The sequence below is a fragment of the Hydra vulgaris genome, chromosome 04 (assembly GCF_038396675.1).
Source record: "Hydra vulgaris chromosome 04, alternate assembly HydraT2T_AEP".
In the NCBI taxonomy this organism is placed as follows: Eukaryota; Metazoa; Cnidaria; class Hydrozoa; order Anthoathecata; family Hydridae; genus Hydra; species Hydra vulgaris.
Genome location: NC_088923.1, coordinates 23161457 through 23180286, shown reverse-complemented (window position 1 = coordinate 23180286; position 18830 = coordinate 23161457). Strand labels below are relative to the sequence as shown.

General features: G+C 27.3%; 1 protein-coding gene across 1 annotated transcript in view; it reads right to left on the bottom strand.

The window, feature by feature from the left end:
• The window catches only part of LOC101240164 (von Willebrand factor D and EGF domain-containing protein), a 65056-nt gene that overhangs the window by 18332 nt on the left and 27894 nt on the right, over nt 1–18830 (bottom strand). The window contains exons 2-9 of the mRNA XM_065795821.1: nt 11152–11367; nt 10836–11024; nt 10291–10461; nt 9907–10110; nt 9759–9818; nt 9230–9474; nt 5639–5728; nt 2423–2746 (exon numbers count right to left, since the gene is read on the bottom strand). Of these exons, the coding sequence (XP_065651893.1) occupies nt 2423–2746; nt 5639–5728; nt 9230–9474; nt 9759–9818; nt 9907–10110; nt 10291–10461; nt 10836–11024; nt 11152–11367 (1499 nt within the window). The remainder of the gene's footprint in view (nt 1–2422; nt 2747–5638; nt 5729–9229; nt 9475–9758; nt 9819–9906; nt 10111–10290; nt 10462–10835; nt 11025–11151; nt 11368–18830) is intronic.

The following is an 18830-nucleotide window of genomic DNA, read 5'->3' as shown; positions in this document are numbered from 1 at the left end:
GAATATCAGGTAGTTGTACTTCAGAATGAAAGAACTGACGTGAAACTTGATGCACTGCGTTTAAAAGATGGCAAAGCTGAAACTGTTGCTGAAAAAATTGCCAAACTTATTGATGAATACAATTTGTGGAATTCAATTAAGATGATCATTACTGATACAACAAACGTCAATACTGGGAAGAGAAATGGAGTTGTTGTGAAGTTGCAACGTATGTTTAAATTAAAGGGTGTCACAATACCACAATTTATCGGTTGTCAGCATCACGTACTAGACAGGATTCTCCGTCTGGTGATGGACGAAGAACTTGGGGGTGATACCAAATCTCCAAACATTGAATACCCATTTGTGTCTGAACTGTTGAATAAGCATGAAGAACTGAAGGATAAGTTTGTGAATGGAACTGTAGAAATTCTTGATAAATCAGGGTGGAGAGACGATATGAAGTTTTTGTACCATTTAACAAGAGTGTTTAGGTTCTATGAAGAACAAAGAAACTTCCCTCTGATTCACTTTCAGAACATTCCTAATATGAGCAATGCCAGATGGAACTCAAGAGCCATTCTCGCCATTCTGGCGTTCATTCTTATGCCTGAAGCGAGAAAGAATTTGGAGAAGGTTTGCAGGTTCATTTCATATGAGTGGGCAGAACATTGGTTTAGTAGTCAAAAGTACAATGACAATGACTTCAAGAATTTATCTGATGTATTGAAGCCTTACAAAAAGGCATTGCAGTCATTCAAAAATCACTGGAAGAAAGAGCCATCCGTCATCGACATACCACGAAGTAATCAGATAGCTGAACGTGCAATCAAGGTGATGCAAGACCTGTATGCTTCCTGCAGAAAGAAAGACAAACTGCAACTTCGATTCATTCTAAGTAATAAGCGCTAGACTCTTTATGAGACGTGAGCATCATGTGACCCATGTACTAAACACAGTAGGCCTATAGACACAGACAGTTATGTATATTGTTGTACTAGACGCTTTGATACTGTTAATTTTGTAATACTTGTATAATTATATATCACATAATGTTTTTTGTTATATCACAGTACATGTTGCATAAATAAATAAAATAACAACAGGAGTATGACTCTTACAACATCTTCAGCCTTTAATATTCATTTACTGTACAAAAGTGTACCTATTGAAAATTCGATTTTTTGGTTTTGGGGTGACCTTTTTTCAAAATATGTCAAAATGAAACATCTATTCGTTCTTTTTACATAAAAGTTCATTGAATTACGATACAGGCCTAGTAGGTTGCAAAAAAGTCATATCCCTAATATATACATATATATATATATATATATATATATATATATATATATATATATATATATATATATATATATATATAACTACAAAATTGATAATAAACAATATAATGGAAAAAGGTATGCCAAGCAAAAAAAACAATAATTGAATTTTTGAAATTTGAAAAAAGATTTATTTCTTTTAAATAAATATATAAATAATAAAAAAGCACTAGAGGCCTTACACTATTTTCATCATGTATGTATATATATATATATATATATATATATATATATACATACATAAAAAAACACACACACAAATATATATATATATATATATATATATATATATATATATATATTTGTGTGTGTGTGTGTGTGTGTGTGTGTGTGTGTGTGTGTGTGTGTGTGTGTATGCGTGTGTGTGTGTGTGTGTATGTATGTATTACCCAATTTTATTTTTCCCAACATAATTTTCAAACTGTTTATTTTCACTCATTCACTTGAAACCTCATTCATTTATTGACAAGGTACAAAATAAAAAAAATTGTTTTGTATTTTGACTTTTTATTTTGCCATAAACTCATTGGTTAATAAAACTAACTCTTAACTCTTTTTGTGTCAAAGTTAATGTTCTGGAATATTTAACAGTTTGCAGTTTATGATGCCCTCTTTTTTTAATAACCATATCAACAACAACAACAATAATAACAATGATAATAATAATAATAATAATAATAATAATAATAACAATAACAATAATAACACTAATAAAAATAATAACAATAATAACAATAATATTAATATATTAACAACAGTTGAATCAGATTAAACAAAAAGTAAAATATATAAAAATCTTAAAATATATATATAATTTTTAATTTAACAAAAGTTAATCCTATTTTGTAACTTTTGTCAATAAAACAAAAAGTTTTTAGATTTTTTTTCAACTTAACTATTTTATTCACAAACAACAAAAATAACTTTACATACAGCCATACATATTCAAAAAACTGCCTGATAACTCATTTATAAATGATTAATTCCTTTTTTATAACATTTAATAAACAAAAACTATAAAACTTAAAAAATAAAATCTATTTTTTTATATTATTATTTTAATTATTTATATATTATTATAATTAATACTAAAAACAAATCACCTCAACATCAGTAATTTGTTTATGACAATTCCAATCCACTGGATCTACATGATCAGGAACAAAAAGTTGTAAAAACATCTTTTGATTACCATCATCAACAAAATCTCTCTTAGCAACCACTTCAATTTCTTGCTTTTGTCCAGCTGGTCCGGGTTTGAACATTAATGAACAGTAATCAACAAAGCTGTCAGTTTTTGTTTGACCTAACTCTAGAAGCACATTACAATTTTCAGTTCCATCTTCACATACAATGGGTACTGTTGATGTAACAAAAACTTTTTGTGGTTTACCATTTTCAGAAAGTTCTAATGTCTTAGGAGTTACCTACAAATAAATAAAATCTGATTATATTTATTTTATTGACTTGAACTTCTTTATTCAATTTTTTATTTTATAAATTTTAAAACCTTCATGCAATTTTTATTTTTATAGTAATATATTTATTTATTTCTATATTATTTATAAATATGTAACTAGATTTGAAAATTAGATAAAATTTATTCCGTTTCAAAGCATCAGAGATTTTTAACTTTAAATTTAACTTTCATTTTTTGTGGTGCCACAAAAAATTAAAGTTAAATTTTTTTGTTTATAAATTAAAAAATTATTCTAAAGGCTAAAGGCATAGATGAAAATTATTGTGAAATAAAATGTCTCATCCTGATTTTTATTTTTTATTTTTCATGAAACATTTAAATCCACTAAAGACAAAAATTGAAATTTTATTCAAGACCAGGGGTGTGGAGTCGTAAAAAAAAAGGTACAGACTCACACTCCGATTGTTGAACTTTTTAGAGTACCACCCCAACTCCAACTCCAAAACAAATTTTTGAAAAATTCTTTGAATTCTTTAAAAAATATTATGCGATAATTAAAATTTTTTATTTATTTTTTGCCAAATATATGAAAAGTTCATTGAAGGTTAAATATTTTGTACATGCACTTGCAATACCGAGAAGTTTTACTGTTGGAGTTGAAGTCGTGATTCTGTTTAGCGACTTCAACTCTGCTAAAAATGTGGCAACTCCGACTCCATGACTCCGACTCCACAGCCCTGTCGAAAACAGAACATATTAAAATTTTGGTTCAGTAAAAGTGCAGCCAAAACTTTAATAAAAAATTGAAAATTATTTTATTGTCATCAGATTAATGTCAAAATAATATAAAAGTGTTGTTTTACATTTTATACAATCATTATGTAACATAGTTAAATATAAAGTAAAAGATGTGCAGATATTTTATTATTTTGATGCTGTTAATTAAAACATTTTCTCTGCAGAACAAAACTTAACAAAATTTCTGGCAACAGTTTGTCTCCAGCAGTTAAAAACAACCTATAAATGTTGGTGGTGGTGTTTTATATGTATATATATATATATAAATATATGTATATATATATATATATATATATATATATATATATATATATATATATATATATATGTATATATATATATATATAAATATATATACATATATATATATATATATATATATATATATATATATATATATATATATATATATATATACATATATATATATATATATATATATATATATATATATATATATATATATATATATATATACATATACATAAAACATAATTGTAAATATCTAAGGAATTTAGTTTGTATACAAATTATGTTGAACTTCACTAAGAGATATCAACGTTTACACAAAATTGATAACAATTGTATTTATAATTTGTACAAAATACAATTATGAAAAAGAAGAGTGGATAGAGAAAAAATGCCAGCAAAAGTACAAAGCAAAAAACATGGTTCAATAAAAGGTTTGGTTCCACTTATGGCAATGATGCAGAAAATCAAATAAAAAGTGCAACTAGTATTAGACTTCAGGGTGCTGAACACGTTTATAGAAGCATTCACTGCAAACGCAGATGCTTGTGCTGACAAACTTCGGGTATGGTGATGGTTTTGGGAAAATGTATCAGTAATTTATCTTCAGCCTGTAAATTGCTTCTTTGTTCTAACTCCCAAAAACACATCATTGAAAAAATGTGGATAGAAGATTTAAAGTTACTTTAATTAACATACATGTCTTTAAAATTTCAAACTAACTTTATTTAAAAGAGATGGTATTTCTTCAAATTAACTTGAAAGGTTTTTCATAGTAAAAGTATTCTATTAAATGAAATTAATTGATTCGAAATGACACTACCACTGTTTGCAATGTGAAAAGTGAATATTAAAAGGTATACTATACAAAAACAATATCAAACCATTTCAACATATAGTAAGAATCAACATATAGTAAGAATCAACAAAAATTGTTTCAGTATTAAAATGTGACACTATAGATTGAGAATATTTCCTGCAATTTAAGTTAATTACCCATATATTTTGATTCATTCCTGCTGAACTTCTAGGTCATAGAAAATTTTAAACTTTTTTTGTTTTTTAAAAACCCATTCACTGACTTGACCAATTTTTCATTTGGAAGCAAAATTTAGAGCATTTTAAACTTTAGATAAAGTATTTTGGAATAGTGTACATACAGAACTATATGTTAGAGAACATATAATATATTCTAAACACAAACAAAAATGCACTAAATTTCTTTATGTTTCTTAGTATATACATACTTTTTAACAGTTATTAAAACTTCACAAGTGAGAATAATACATCTCATAATAGCCAGCAAATTATACTACATCAATATATGTAAAAATATATAACAAAAAACCTATTATAAACTGGTAAAAATCTTTTCCTTTGTACTTTCCAAATGTTGCTAGTGGCATTAAATAATTTTTTTCATTACTTGTATCTATTTAAAGAAAAAAATGCTTTTAGCTAAGAAATATTGTAGATGATTGAAAATATGCAAACATTAGTACTTTCAACACCATTGCATCTTTTATTAACTATTTGAATTAAAAATCAGAATCTTTTTAAGGTGTTTATTTTCTTGAAGTAGTATAATGGTCTTTATAAAGAAATTTATTTATTGATAATACAGTTAAAAACTGTATAAACACATACATACAACTAGTGGCAATACAATAAATATAACATTTTATAACAAAAATAACAATCACTTCAAAAATTAATAAAATAATAAATAAAAAAAAAGGTATAACTTAAGTGCCATAATTTTTTTTAAACTCCTGGTTTATAAAACCTAACAATAAAATAAGCTATAAACATAACTTTATTATGAACTAATTCCTTTACAAACTCCTGTTACCTGAAATCCAGCAAAGAACTCATTGCTTTTTCTTTCACGACTTTTGTTACTCTCGTGTCCAATATAATATGAGCTCACTTTGCAGTAAATCTAAAAAAAAACATAAAGTCCTTTTTAAAAAATCTGTGTTTTGAAGTAAATCATAGATATTGTTTAAATGAACTTCCATATTAATATATAGATATGCCAAAAAATTTACTCCTAACATGATTAATGTTTGTTTTTTTTAAATTTAAATTTAGGATAAGTTTACTAAATCAACATAAATACACAAACGAAATTTCCTGAATAATAAGAATTTAAAGTAATTATATAACTTTTTTTTAACGAAGTTCTCTGTAATTTGTAGATATTTATTTTATTTTTAAACCACTTAAATCACTTAGTCAATGTTTTCACAACATCTAACTTAAAGATGTACTGATAATGGGGTGAAGATAGGAGATCAAAAACCTGTATGTCAAAATTCCAACCTTTTTAAATCTTAAAATGAACAATGCAATGATTAAAATGATTAAAATAAAATCAGTTACTTGTTTAGGAAATGAAATGCTAGACATTGGTACAACTCAAAATTGCTAGACAACTCTTATACGAATCATAAGAGCTCATAAAAACTGGAAATACCAAACTTACTTGTGAACACACTAAAATAGAAATCTAACTGTTTATAATTAAACTGTAAACGTAGTTAGACCTGCTCTATCTGCCAAGCTCAAGTCACTGTCCCATTGTTGTAAGGTCACACCTCTTTCTCTACTCTAAAAATACTATAGTGGTTGCTGCTTAAATGAGCTACCATCTCTAGTTCCATCAACCAAAACCTATTCTTCATTAACTTGTCATTAGGCAAAGTTGCATCAGTTTACTGTATTTGTTCCTTTACACTCAAAAAAACTTTTATTCTCAAACAATCACTTTAACTTCTGTCACAATTTTTTTGAAATCTTTTCCATCATCAGACTCAAAAAATCACTTTAAGTCTTCTGTCAACCATTTTCTTGCTCTTTAACAATATTCTTTGTTTTCTAGTAACTCCCAACCTAATAGTGGCTGCTTACAGCTTTGTTGGAAGTGAATTAGCATTAAAGACAAAAAAATATTTTTCCAACTGTTAAAGAAAATTTGTAGTAACCAATATAATTTTTTGTTAAAAAATTTTGTTTGATATATTTTTAAAAAAAATTTAAAAAAGTATATCAAACAGCCGCAACTGTTTCAAAAATATAAAGAACAAGTCTTCACATTTTAAAAGGCAATTAGTACATTCCATCTGATCACATGGATTAAATCTTTAATTAACTAACTTCAAATATATTATCTTAGGTCTAATAGTTTACTTTCTGAAAACCGAATTTGAATTTTGATCTACTGGTTTTGCAGCTGTCTTGTTAACCATTATAACAGTTAATAATTTTATTTTGCATTAGATGAAAGTAGTGAGACAAGGGCTATTTATTTTTGAAGTATATCAAAAGCTTTCAATAAAATCTAGCGTACTGGTCTTTTCCATAAGCATATTTTTTATAGTGTAAAATATGTAAAATTAGTGAATCATTTTTTTCTAATTGGACTACCAAAGCTGTCCTTTATGAAAAACACTCACCTTCATTTCCAGTAACATTTGGCGTGACACAAAGTTTTATCCATAGCCCAGTGTTGTTCTTCATCTATAACAATGATAATCTTTATTATTTTATCTTTTAAATTCTTTTAGCTAATGACTCAAATATATATACTCAAATCTTGACAAAATGATATCACTTTTTAATTACTTGGACTAGGCAACTAACCATAAATCTGATCTCTATTTGCAACAGCTCAAGGCTTGCAGTGATTTTTATATTTTAGCCCAAACATAACTCAGTTGTTTACTTCTGATAATTATTGCAATCTTGTTGATATTCCTATATTGATGAATGGCAACACTTTAACTGAGTCCTCTTCTCCATATGTTCTTAGATTATCATTCACTATTGACTTTTCATAGAATATTTAAAATTCATATACACAATCCATAACACAAGTTAGCATCTGCTAAGGGTGCCATTTTTCATCATGATTTTCTTACCCTGATTATGGTAAGAAAAATATAATGACTATGTTGGGTGCGCTTGAAAATTAGCTTCAGACTTAAAAAATATGCAAATGCTTAATGAAGCTGAACAGCAGTTTTTATTTCAGATTTTCAAATATTACAGTAATCTTATCACCACTCCATGAAAAAAAAAACTTATTTCGCAGAATAGAAAGTAATCAATCATTACTCTTGTAAATATTTTGACAAAATATTCTACAACTTGCATGAATATATAGAATATAACATTTAATATAATACAACATTTATATCTGATCAAATTTATAAATAAACTGCTCAATTCTTCATATTCTTTTGCAACTTTAAATTCTCTTTAGAAGTCACTAAAACAATTGTTTAAACTTAAAAATATTATTTAAGATGGCAATTTTACATGTCAATTTAATAGGTAGACAATCAAAACTAATTTTATATAAATATATATATACACACACACACATACACACATATATATACTCATATATATGAATATATATTCATATATATATATATATATATATATATATATATATATATTCATATATATATATATACATATATATATATATATATATATATATATATATATATATATATATATATATATATATATATATATATATATGTATATATATATATATATATATATATAAATATATATATATGTATATATATATATATATATATATATATATATATATATATATATATATATATATATATATATATATATATATATATTTATATTCATAGACACACATTAGAACATGGAACTGACAGAACAATCTACTTTGAACATTAAATTAAAACTTAACTTTAAATATTAAGTTTTTATAAAAATTTAAAATATGGTATAATATTTTAGGTATAATTTCAAGTGTTTTGTAAAGTTTTTTTCTTTCAATTTCAAAGGAATTAAATTATTAGTCAAAATTGTCTCACTTGTCAATGGATGTGACTGTATATCTATTATGTTGTTTTGACAAGTTTTTCACAAGTATGAGGCAAAATAATAAAAAGTAATGCTAGCAAATTTAAAATAAACTACTTTTAAATAAAAATTCAAAAAATATAAACACATTACATTTATTGCATAAATTTATCATAGATATATTTGAACAATTAAATAAGATCTGAAAAACTATTTAAAGTTATCTACAGCAAAAAAAAATTTGTAAAATAAAATAAAATTTAAAAGCATTTAAAACTATCTATAAAAAGCTTTTTCTATAAATAGTTTTTTAAGTAAAAAAAATTGAAAAAAAATTAAATTTTCAAAATCATTTATAAACCACTTATAAATTTTTTTCTTTATTAACTTTATTTCAGTTTTTTTAATTTTTAAAAAGGATATTAAAAAAATAAATAATATAACTTAAATCAAATAATTGTAACATTCTAAATTAAACCCTCTCCTTCCCAGTTAAAAAAAAAAGACATGCAACTTGTGAGAGATTTATCTTTGAAAAGACAAATTTACATCCTTGTTTATGTCACACTAAAAAAAAACCTACATTGTAACCTAAACAAAATGTTGTATTTTCTCCATATTTGTTAGTATTTTGAAGAAATGCTTCATTTTTATTACTTGTAAAGACTTCAGGACCTTTTATATGTTTTTCTTCTGGTCCTTGAAACCAAGTAACTTCATATCTCGCATTACTTTCTTGTACTGTATGAAACTTGCAAGTGAACCTTATTCTTTTATTGTCTACACCAACAGTGACAACTGGATCTTTTTCTATCTTTGGAAAGTAACCTAATTGAAATAAAAAAGAAAAATCAAGAAAATAATTTGTGTATTTCTGAACTAAAACTTATTTCTATAATTTGGCATACATCAAGTAGGAAAATACAAAAGAAACTAAACAGAAAATACATCAAGAAAAATACATCAAGAAATTAACTAAACAGATTCAAACAAATATATCTAAATGAACTTTAAAAAAGTATATAAATGAACTTTTAAAGTATATCTAAACAAACTTTAAAAAAAAAATTAAAAACTGTTAAGCAAAAAAAAAATTTATATTTTAAATATACTTGAGCAAGGTGAAAAGCCTGTTGGAGAATTTTCATCCATATCACATTTTCTTTTTGTACCTAAAAACGATGATCAAACATTTTTTAAATATAAACAAGCAATTTTTGTAAAAAAATTATCAAAATGATATTTATTTGCACTTCAAACCTGCGCAATATCTCATTGAGCATTGAGGTAATGGAAGTAAGTAATAAACAAAAAATTCATTGTTGTTTTGAAAACATTTTTTTACTTTAACATCAACTTTGTGAGCACATATGTTATTGTCAACTACAACACAAGCCTGGCCTGAGATAGTTTCATTCAATGCAGTTGGTTCAGTAACATTAAGCCAAGTAGGATTTTTTGCTCCTAGCAGAAAAGAATAGGACTTCAAACTTTAAATAAAATCATTTTTATTATAAAGTTTTCTTTCATTTTAAATTATAATTATGAAAGTTTTTACACTACTAACATTAAAATTATTTTATTAAATACTTTTAGCAAAATAAATTATTAAAGTAAATTTAAACTTTAAAACTTTTTAATTACCACATGAGTACGGTGGAGGATTTGTTGTTGGTATTTTTCCCCCAGCACCACTTGTAAAGCGATACCAATCTGCTATGAATGCATTGTTGCATACAAAGGGCTTATTAGGATCTACTGTAAAAGCAGTACTTCTTTGAAAGTCGTTAATTTCCCTGTACCCTAAACAAGGATCTATAAAAAAAAAATTTGTTAACATACAGTATATTAAGAGCTCATAAGTGTGTAACAGTGATGCAAATATTACTGCAGATAAAGCTTCCAAAAAAGTCTTGTCAAAAATGAAAAAAGATATGGCTAGTTGCTATTTAACATTTCCAGAGGAGAGTTGTTTAATCTAATTACAAATATAATTTATTGGTGTAACTTGTGCTAAACAGCATTAGTTGCTTGGATCAAAGAGTAGAAATATATTGATTTGCAAACTATTTTTAAATAAATTTTTTAATAACTGATTTTATATATCTTTATTATTATGCATTTGTTAAAAATATTCAGTTCATCCAAGTTTCCTTAATTTAGTTAATTTAATTTTATATAAAACTTACCTCTTGAAATTTTACAAATGAACCCATTTAAAAGTGTTTGACAAGGTAAGTCATTCCAACCATCAGAATTTATTTCAACACAGTCTTCATCTCCAAGACTATTAGGTTCATTAGCTTTCCAGTTAGAAATCTTTGGACTTGATCCATCACTCCACACAAACGTTCCCTCAATCTTGATATCATTAAGACCTATTTTAATATTATAATACAAATATTATCAATAAAATAATTAAAATTTCATTGAATCTATAACACAGAGTTTGAAGTAATATAATATAATATAATATATTAAAAAGTAAAAATAAGAAAATTATACCAATCCAGTAACTCCTGTATCTACTTTTTAGCTGATTTTTAATGAATGTGTTTTCTGCTTGATCTTCTATGGATAACAAATTTCCCCCATAGCGCTGACATGATAAAAGAGCATTGCTCCAGTTTTGTGCTTGTGATGCTTGATTTATATAATAAAAAAGATAGCAATGTTTTTCATATCCTAACCAACCATCAGGGCAACTGAGGCCATTACGCACTAGAAGAAAAAAAAATAAAAATAAATAAAGCTTGATTTTCTGATAAGTCTTTATCGAACACCTTTTTTTAAAGCACCTTGTAAATAAGAAATTGATAAGCAATTTCTGCTAATATATATACCTAGACATTCACGCATACAGTGGGGTGCAAAAAAAGCCACACTAACATTTTTTCTTGATTTTAAATATATAATGTAATGTATGTAAGATCACATGTTCTGAGATAAAATTAGAATTGAACCTTACTATCTCAAGAATTGAACTTTACTAACATCTTTTGTTAGTGAAATCAATCACAAAAAAAGATTTAAGTTGTACATTGAGCACAAAGATTGGACATGTGAGCAATGGGCTAAAATTATTTGGAGCGATGAGTCTCCTTTTGTATTGTTTCATAATAGTTGATCTCATTGCTGGAAATTAATTGGGAAAAAGTTCAACCCCCAAACAGGCAAGGCAACTATTAAACATAACAAAAAAATTAATCTTTGGGTTTGTTTTAGTGCACACAAAGTTTTACTGGGTGGAGGGTACCATGGACCAACATTTGTACCACAAAATCTTGGTTTATCAACTTGGACCAAGTATAGAAGAACTTTTCCCTAATAATGACTATATCTTTCAACAAGATAACGATCCCAAACATACAACACGGTTGAATAAAAGATATCTGGAATCAAAATTGGTACCAGTTATGCCTTGGCCAGCACAGCCTTCTGATTTAAATCCAATAGAAAATCTTTGGTCTATATTGGATAGAAAATTTCAAGATCGTCAGGCAACAAATGAAGATGAAGTGTTCCAAATTCTTCTTGCTGGTTGGAATGCTTTACCAAATGACTTATTAAAAAGACTTGTAGATAGTATGCCTTTTAGATGCTTACTCAGTATGTCCCACCACATCTCTGGTAGTACCGCGCTCAACTTGTTTCTCTGTAAAGCAACCTTATTCGTCAAGGTTTGTGTTTAGGAGGTATAGAGTTGAAAAAGGGTTGTAACCATAACTAAAGTAACCTCCTTGACTGTAGTGACCTTCATGGCCTTGGGAAGGTGAATAGAAATTTAAAAAAAAATGTCGATCAACCAACTTGTGAAATACCATCTTAGATCTTACTTTATGTTCTTCCCCATTATTAATGAGGAATATCTGCATTCCACGACACAATGGGACTAGTAACCATTCTGTAATTTTATTTACTCCTAATTTGAGCTACTTGTATAATGATGATGAAATTTCAGTTCAGCAGTTCTACTGTTGCAAAAATGCAGATTACTAAGACATCAATATATCTCTGAAATCATTAGATTAGAGTATTATCTTTCTAAGACATCTTAATAGTGTTGACAAACCTTCATTTTTATGCTAAATAACATCATTATATAATAAATACCTAAACTGTGTGTCAGTGGTGATCATAAATCACCATATATAGTTCACTATCCTCATTGTGTTAAAAAATTTATAAACAACAAAGCAATTGCATGGAAGAGATCAAAAATATCAGGTAAACCTCATGACAAAGCAGCTTATAAATCAATAGCCTCAAAATGCTATGCGGCCATTAAAAAGTATCATGCAGCAAGTTAACTAAATTAAGTGAAGTAAATTCAGTGAGATTTGTTGATCTGATATTGCACTTTCCCAAAACAAAGAAGAAATATCTAGTATTTTTAACAACTTTTTTGAAGTGTTTTTACAATCGATAATGGCTTCTCGCCTAAGTTTTTACATTGTGTGAATGCACATTCTACTTGTCTGTTGTCCATTAACTTCTTTCCTTATATTTTAGAAAAAAAACTGAGGGTGCATTAACCAACCATATCTACTGGTCCGGATAGCATTCCAAATGTTCTACTAAATTGATGCGCTAACAGTTTAGCAGCTTTCAGCTGTTTTCAGTTCAGCTTTCAGTGTTTTCAGCTTTCAACTGTTTTCAGTTCTTCTGATCTTAGTTTTTTCATTAAGCAACACTACACTATATCACCTATCTTTTTATTCTATATCACCCTAATTCATCTCAAGACTGCACCCTTTTTGATGTTATTTCTGATAAACCAAGCCCTTTCTCTTTATCCTTCAGCCAATATAATTGTTGTTGGTGACTTTAATGCTCATAACACTGGTTTAGCTCTAATGGTTTAGCTCTAGTGTCAGTGACTCTGCAGGTCTTAAGGCCCACAAATTTTGTCATTCAAAATCTTTAACTCAATTATTCAACTTTACAACTCGCTTTCCAGACAATCTAAATTATTTTGTCTTCTTTACTCAAAATATGTCTTGTTATTGATCCTTCTGATCATGGTTATATCTCTCTAAAACTATTGTCTCAATTTTTTTTTTCACCATCAATTTCCCCCTCTCATTGTACCTCCTAAAACTACTTTAAGCTGAGTGGGCTTCTTTTCATGATTTTCTTTGTGATGGCCCTTGGATAGAAAACTTTCGTCTTCCTGCTAACTAATACTTTCAAAACTATTTAACAAGTGCTTACCAGAGTTTCGTTTACCAGCCTGCTACAAAAAAGCATCTGTTATCCCTATTTTTAGAAAGTCTGGACAGCAATCTGATTCATATAACTGCTGTTCCATTAGACTTCTTACTACATAAGCTAGATTTTTAGTCTTTAATTAACAAACACTTGATCTCACTTCTTAAATCTAATAACTTGTTTTCTAATCATCAATATGGATTTCAATCTTCTTATTCACGGTAACAATGTAGCTGGCTACATCATAACATCAAATCTGTTGCTAATCGGCTGCTACATATTTCAACTTTAGAGCTAGAAATATTATTACGATATATTAAAAGCTAAAGATCATAGGTATCTAGCTAACTATAACATAACAAACCTACAGCTACTGGATAGCAACACATCACAGCATTATAGCTCACAACATTCTTACAACAGATTGATAGCTACATATCATAGTTTGGTAGCTAACCAAAACATAATGTTATTTCTTGTTCAAGAAATCTTAAGCTAGAAGATGGTCACATGTCGCATTTCTTTAGCTAACGATATCATTACGACATTTAGACAACTATATATAAAAGCTATGTAGCCAACTATTAAAAACGACAAATCTATAGCATATTGATAGCTAAATATTGCAGTTTTGTAGCAGGCAGTTGTTACGATAGTTGGCCACCAACTAAAAATACTCTTGTAGTTTTGTTGTCATTTGCTATAAAACAACATAGCTATATAACAACAAATCCGTAGCAAAGAGACTAGATAAGTGTGTATAGACATTTATAGCATGTGGAGAAATGGGACACATTCACTCTAGTTCTGTGCGCTTAGTTGGTTTCGTTGAATAAACAAAAGTCTTAATCCTTGTAATTTTTTTTCTTTTTTTTTTTTTGGTACTTTTTTATTTGGAAGAAAAAAAAAAAAAAATAACAAAGAAAGCTCGACGCGTTTTTAAATAGAATGAAAACCGAAAGTTGTATAATTTTTTTTTTTTTTTGTATTTTTTTTGTTTGTTTGTTTTCTAATACTTTTGCGTTTTTTTTGTATTGTTCAGTACTTTTTCTTTTTTCTTTTTAAACTTTTAATATTATTATTTTTTGATTTCTAATAGATTGCAGTTACTTACATTCATATAAATAATCTTATATATTTTATCGCCATATCAATTCACCGTAATGAAAATTACACATAGCGAATGGGCTATTTGCAAAGTTAAAGTCTATAAAAATCAGAAAGCTATTTTTTGTGATAACTGCCTCAATTGGGTCCACCTAAAATGTAACAACCTCAATGATATTAACTACCAAAACTTATCAAGTATCAGGTTTTCCCATAGAGAGTCTTCACACAGTCTTCAACACATTTAATACACATATTGATTACAACAACAAAACTCGAAAAACCTCAATAAACAGTTACTACACCAATGTTGATGATTTAAAATGTATAGCATCTGACAAATCCTCATTCAATGTCTTCCATATCAATATATCATTACTCGCGAAACATTTTGATGACCTTGAAAATCTACTCCAATCAACAAAACTTGAATATAACATAATTGGTATATCGGAAACCAGATTGAATAAAAAAAGCCCACAAACTAGCAGCTTAACACTTAATAGGTATTCCTATGAACACACACCATCTCAATCACATGCAGCTGGTGCATTATTATATATAAATAACAGGCTCGCCTATAAACCCAGAAATGATCTCCACATCTATAAAACAAAAGAACTAGAATCTATCTTTATTGAAATTATAAATCCAAAAAAATCAAATATTATCTTTGGTTGTGTTTACAGGCATCCAAAAATGTCTTTAGACAACTTCCTATCATTCTATCTTAATCCGTTACTCAAAAACCTAACAAAAGAAAATAAAACTAGGGGATTTCAACATTGATCTGTTAAAGTATGACACAGATTCATGTACTAAAGACTTTTTAGATTCACTCACCTCAAATTACTTTCTACCTCACATTGTCCACCCTACTCGTATCTGTAAAACATCAAAAACACTAATAGACAACATCTTTTCAAATCTTAAATCAAATAAATATAAAGCAGGGAATCTTACCACCACAATCTCAGATCATCTTCCCCATTTCTGATAGCTTATAATATTCTTAAACCACCACCTAATAAAAAGCTCTTAATCCAGGAAAGAAACTGGAAAAGGTTCAATGAAGTTGCATTAACAAACGATTTTCACAATCTTAGTTTAGACAGAGAACCAAAAATATACCCTGATAATTGTACTCAGTCTCTTGAGAATACTATTTCCAACATTAATCTACTGCTCGAAAAAAAATACTATTATAATTATTTTACTGAAAACATAAAAAATATAAAAGCAACCTGTAAAGGCATTAAAAACAATATTAATATTAAAAATAACTCTCAAACAACTCCTAATGTAGTCATACATAACAATAAAACAATAACAAACCCCTTTGAGATTTGTAATGCTTTCAACGACTACTTTACTAACATTGGTAAGGATGTCCAGGCAACAATTCCTTCATCCATGAAATATTTCACTTATTACTTATCAAATCCTTTTCAAAAATCTTTCTTTATAAAACCTACTGACGAACATGAAATTTCAAAAAATATCAACTCTTTAGACGCAAGTAAAGCTTCTGGACCAAATGGTCTGCCTGTTAAAATTCTAAAACTATTTAAAACGGAACTCTCAAGAATTCTTTCTAACATTTTTAATATCTCGTTCTTAAGTGGTATTTTACCAGAAAACTTAAAAACTGCCGAAGTTGTACCTATTTTTAAAACTGATTCAAAACTATTAATCCCAAACTATAGGCCAATTTCCCTCCTCTCCAATATTGATAAAATTCTTGAAAGGCTAATGTTTAACCGCTTATACAAATTCTTCAATTAAAATAAATTGTTTTGTGAATTACAATTTGGTTTTCGAACAAACTACTCTACATCACTTGCTTTATTAAGTCTAACAGAAAAAATTTAAGATTTAATTTTAAAATTTAAATTTGCAGATGACACAAATCTTCTCTATTTTAATAAGTCTATAACAAAAATCAACAAATATGTTAACTATGATCATAAAAAAACTATGCCTCTGGCTAAATGCCAACAAAATTTCCCTCAACTCCAAAAAAACTGATTTAATATTATTTAAAAGTTGTCACAAAAAATTAGATCAGCAGCTCAAAATTAAGTTAAATGGGAAAAAACTTTGGTGCAAAAAATTTGTAAACTACTTGGGTATAAAGCTAGAAGAAAACTTAGCCTGGAATTACCATTATAACGATTTATCTAATAAGTTAAATAGATCCCTAACCATCCTGTCAAAGCTAAGACATTTTATACAACAAAAAACTTTAAAATCTACGTACTATGCTTTGTTTCACTCTCATCTCGCATATTGACTTCTATCATGGAGTCAAAATATAAGTATTGTAAATTGCCTATTTATCATGCAGAAAAAAGCAGTCAGGGTTATTGAATTTCTACCAAACAATGCACATACATTCCCATCTTTTAACACACTACAAATTTTAAAACTGCATGGTATAATCAAAATCGAAAATTATTTATTTATTCACAGCTGCCTAAACAAAAGCCACCTCCTATATTTAATAAATGGTTTACTCTACGCAGTACAATTAGCTGTCAACTTACAAGAAATTCTTGCAGAGGTGCACTGAGTGTGCAAAAATATAATACAAAATCCTACGGCAAACATTCCTTTAAATACTCTGCATTAATGGAGTGGAATCAAATTCAAAATAAATTAAAATCAATCCCTTTTAGCAACATTAAAAAATATGTTCTCAAAACCAAATTAAAATACTACTTGCTACATCAAGATAAATAGAAACAACAGTAGTATCACTGGTGATAATAGATAAATGACCATAAAAAATATATAAAATACAAATATGAATGTAGACTAATTGCAACCTTCTGTGAGTGTATTATTAATTTTATTTGCTCCTTTTTTGTTTTTTTTTGTTTTTTTTGTTTTTGTTTTGTTTTGCTTTGTTTTGTTCATGGTCGGTCTCCTCGATTTAGCCTAGCTATATGAGAGTGAAACATCTAGAATGTGGACTGTACAAATATTTTTTATAACGTATTACATTCTTGTGTAAAACATCTAAATTTCTGGTGAATATATTGCTTTTTGTTGCTGTTGTTGTTGTTGTAAAGTATGGATTTGGTAATACTGCATTTAAGTGGCGTAAAATAATTAAATATTTTTGATTTTAGCAAAAGTTCCTAAAATAATTATAAAAACCAAAGTAGATAAATTTCAAAGTACTTATTTTTGAAATACGTTTTTGTTTAATATTTTTGTTTTTTGTTTTTATTGTTGATATTTAACTATTTTATCATTTATATTGTTAATATTTACTAATTACATTATTAATCATGTAAAGAAATTTAAATTTTTATATTTTATGATTGAAAAATTTTAGTTTGTTTTAGACAAATTTCTTATTACAATTATAGAATATAGGATACTACAATTATTGTTCTTGCTAATATATTTTTTTAAATAATTGAAAATAATAATTGAAAATTTTTATTTATCAACTACAGAGGATACCGACGAGACACACATGATAGAAACACCAAAAATATTGGAAACTCTTTAAATATTTGACGCCAGATAAATTCATGAAGATTTGATGTAAACAAGTCTTCACGCGTAACAAAATGCTGTCGAAGTTTACGTTTGACACGCATCCAAAGGTTTTCGACGTTTTGTGTATGAACATCGCTAACAAGGGGATTAACAAAATTGCGTTCATGCACGACAACTGAACGAGAATATATACCATCTTGGAGGTTATCTAAACCAGCATAAGAAGTCCAGCCATCGGAAACGATATGACTTCCTGGCAAAATAAACCTTTCTATAAGGTTTTTGAGAAATTGTGCATTTTAACTAAGAAGCACTTGCGTTTTTCACCATCGCAGAGTTTAAAATCAAGCAAA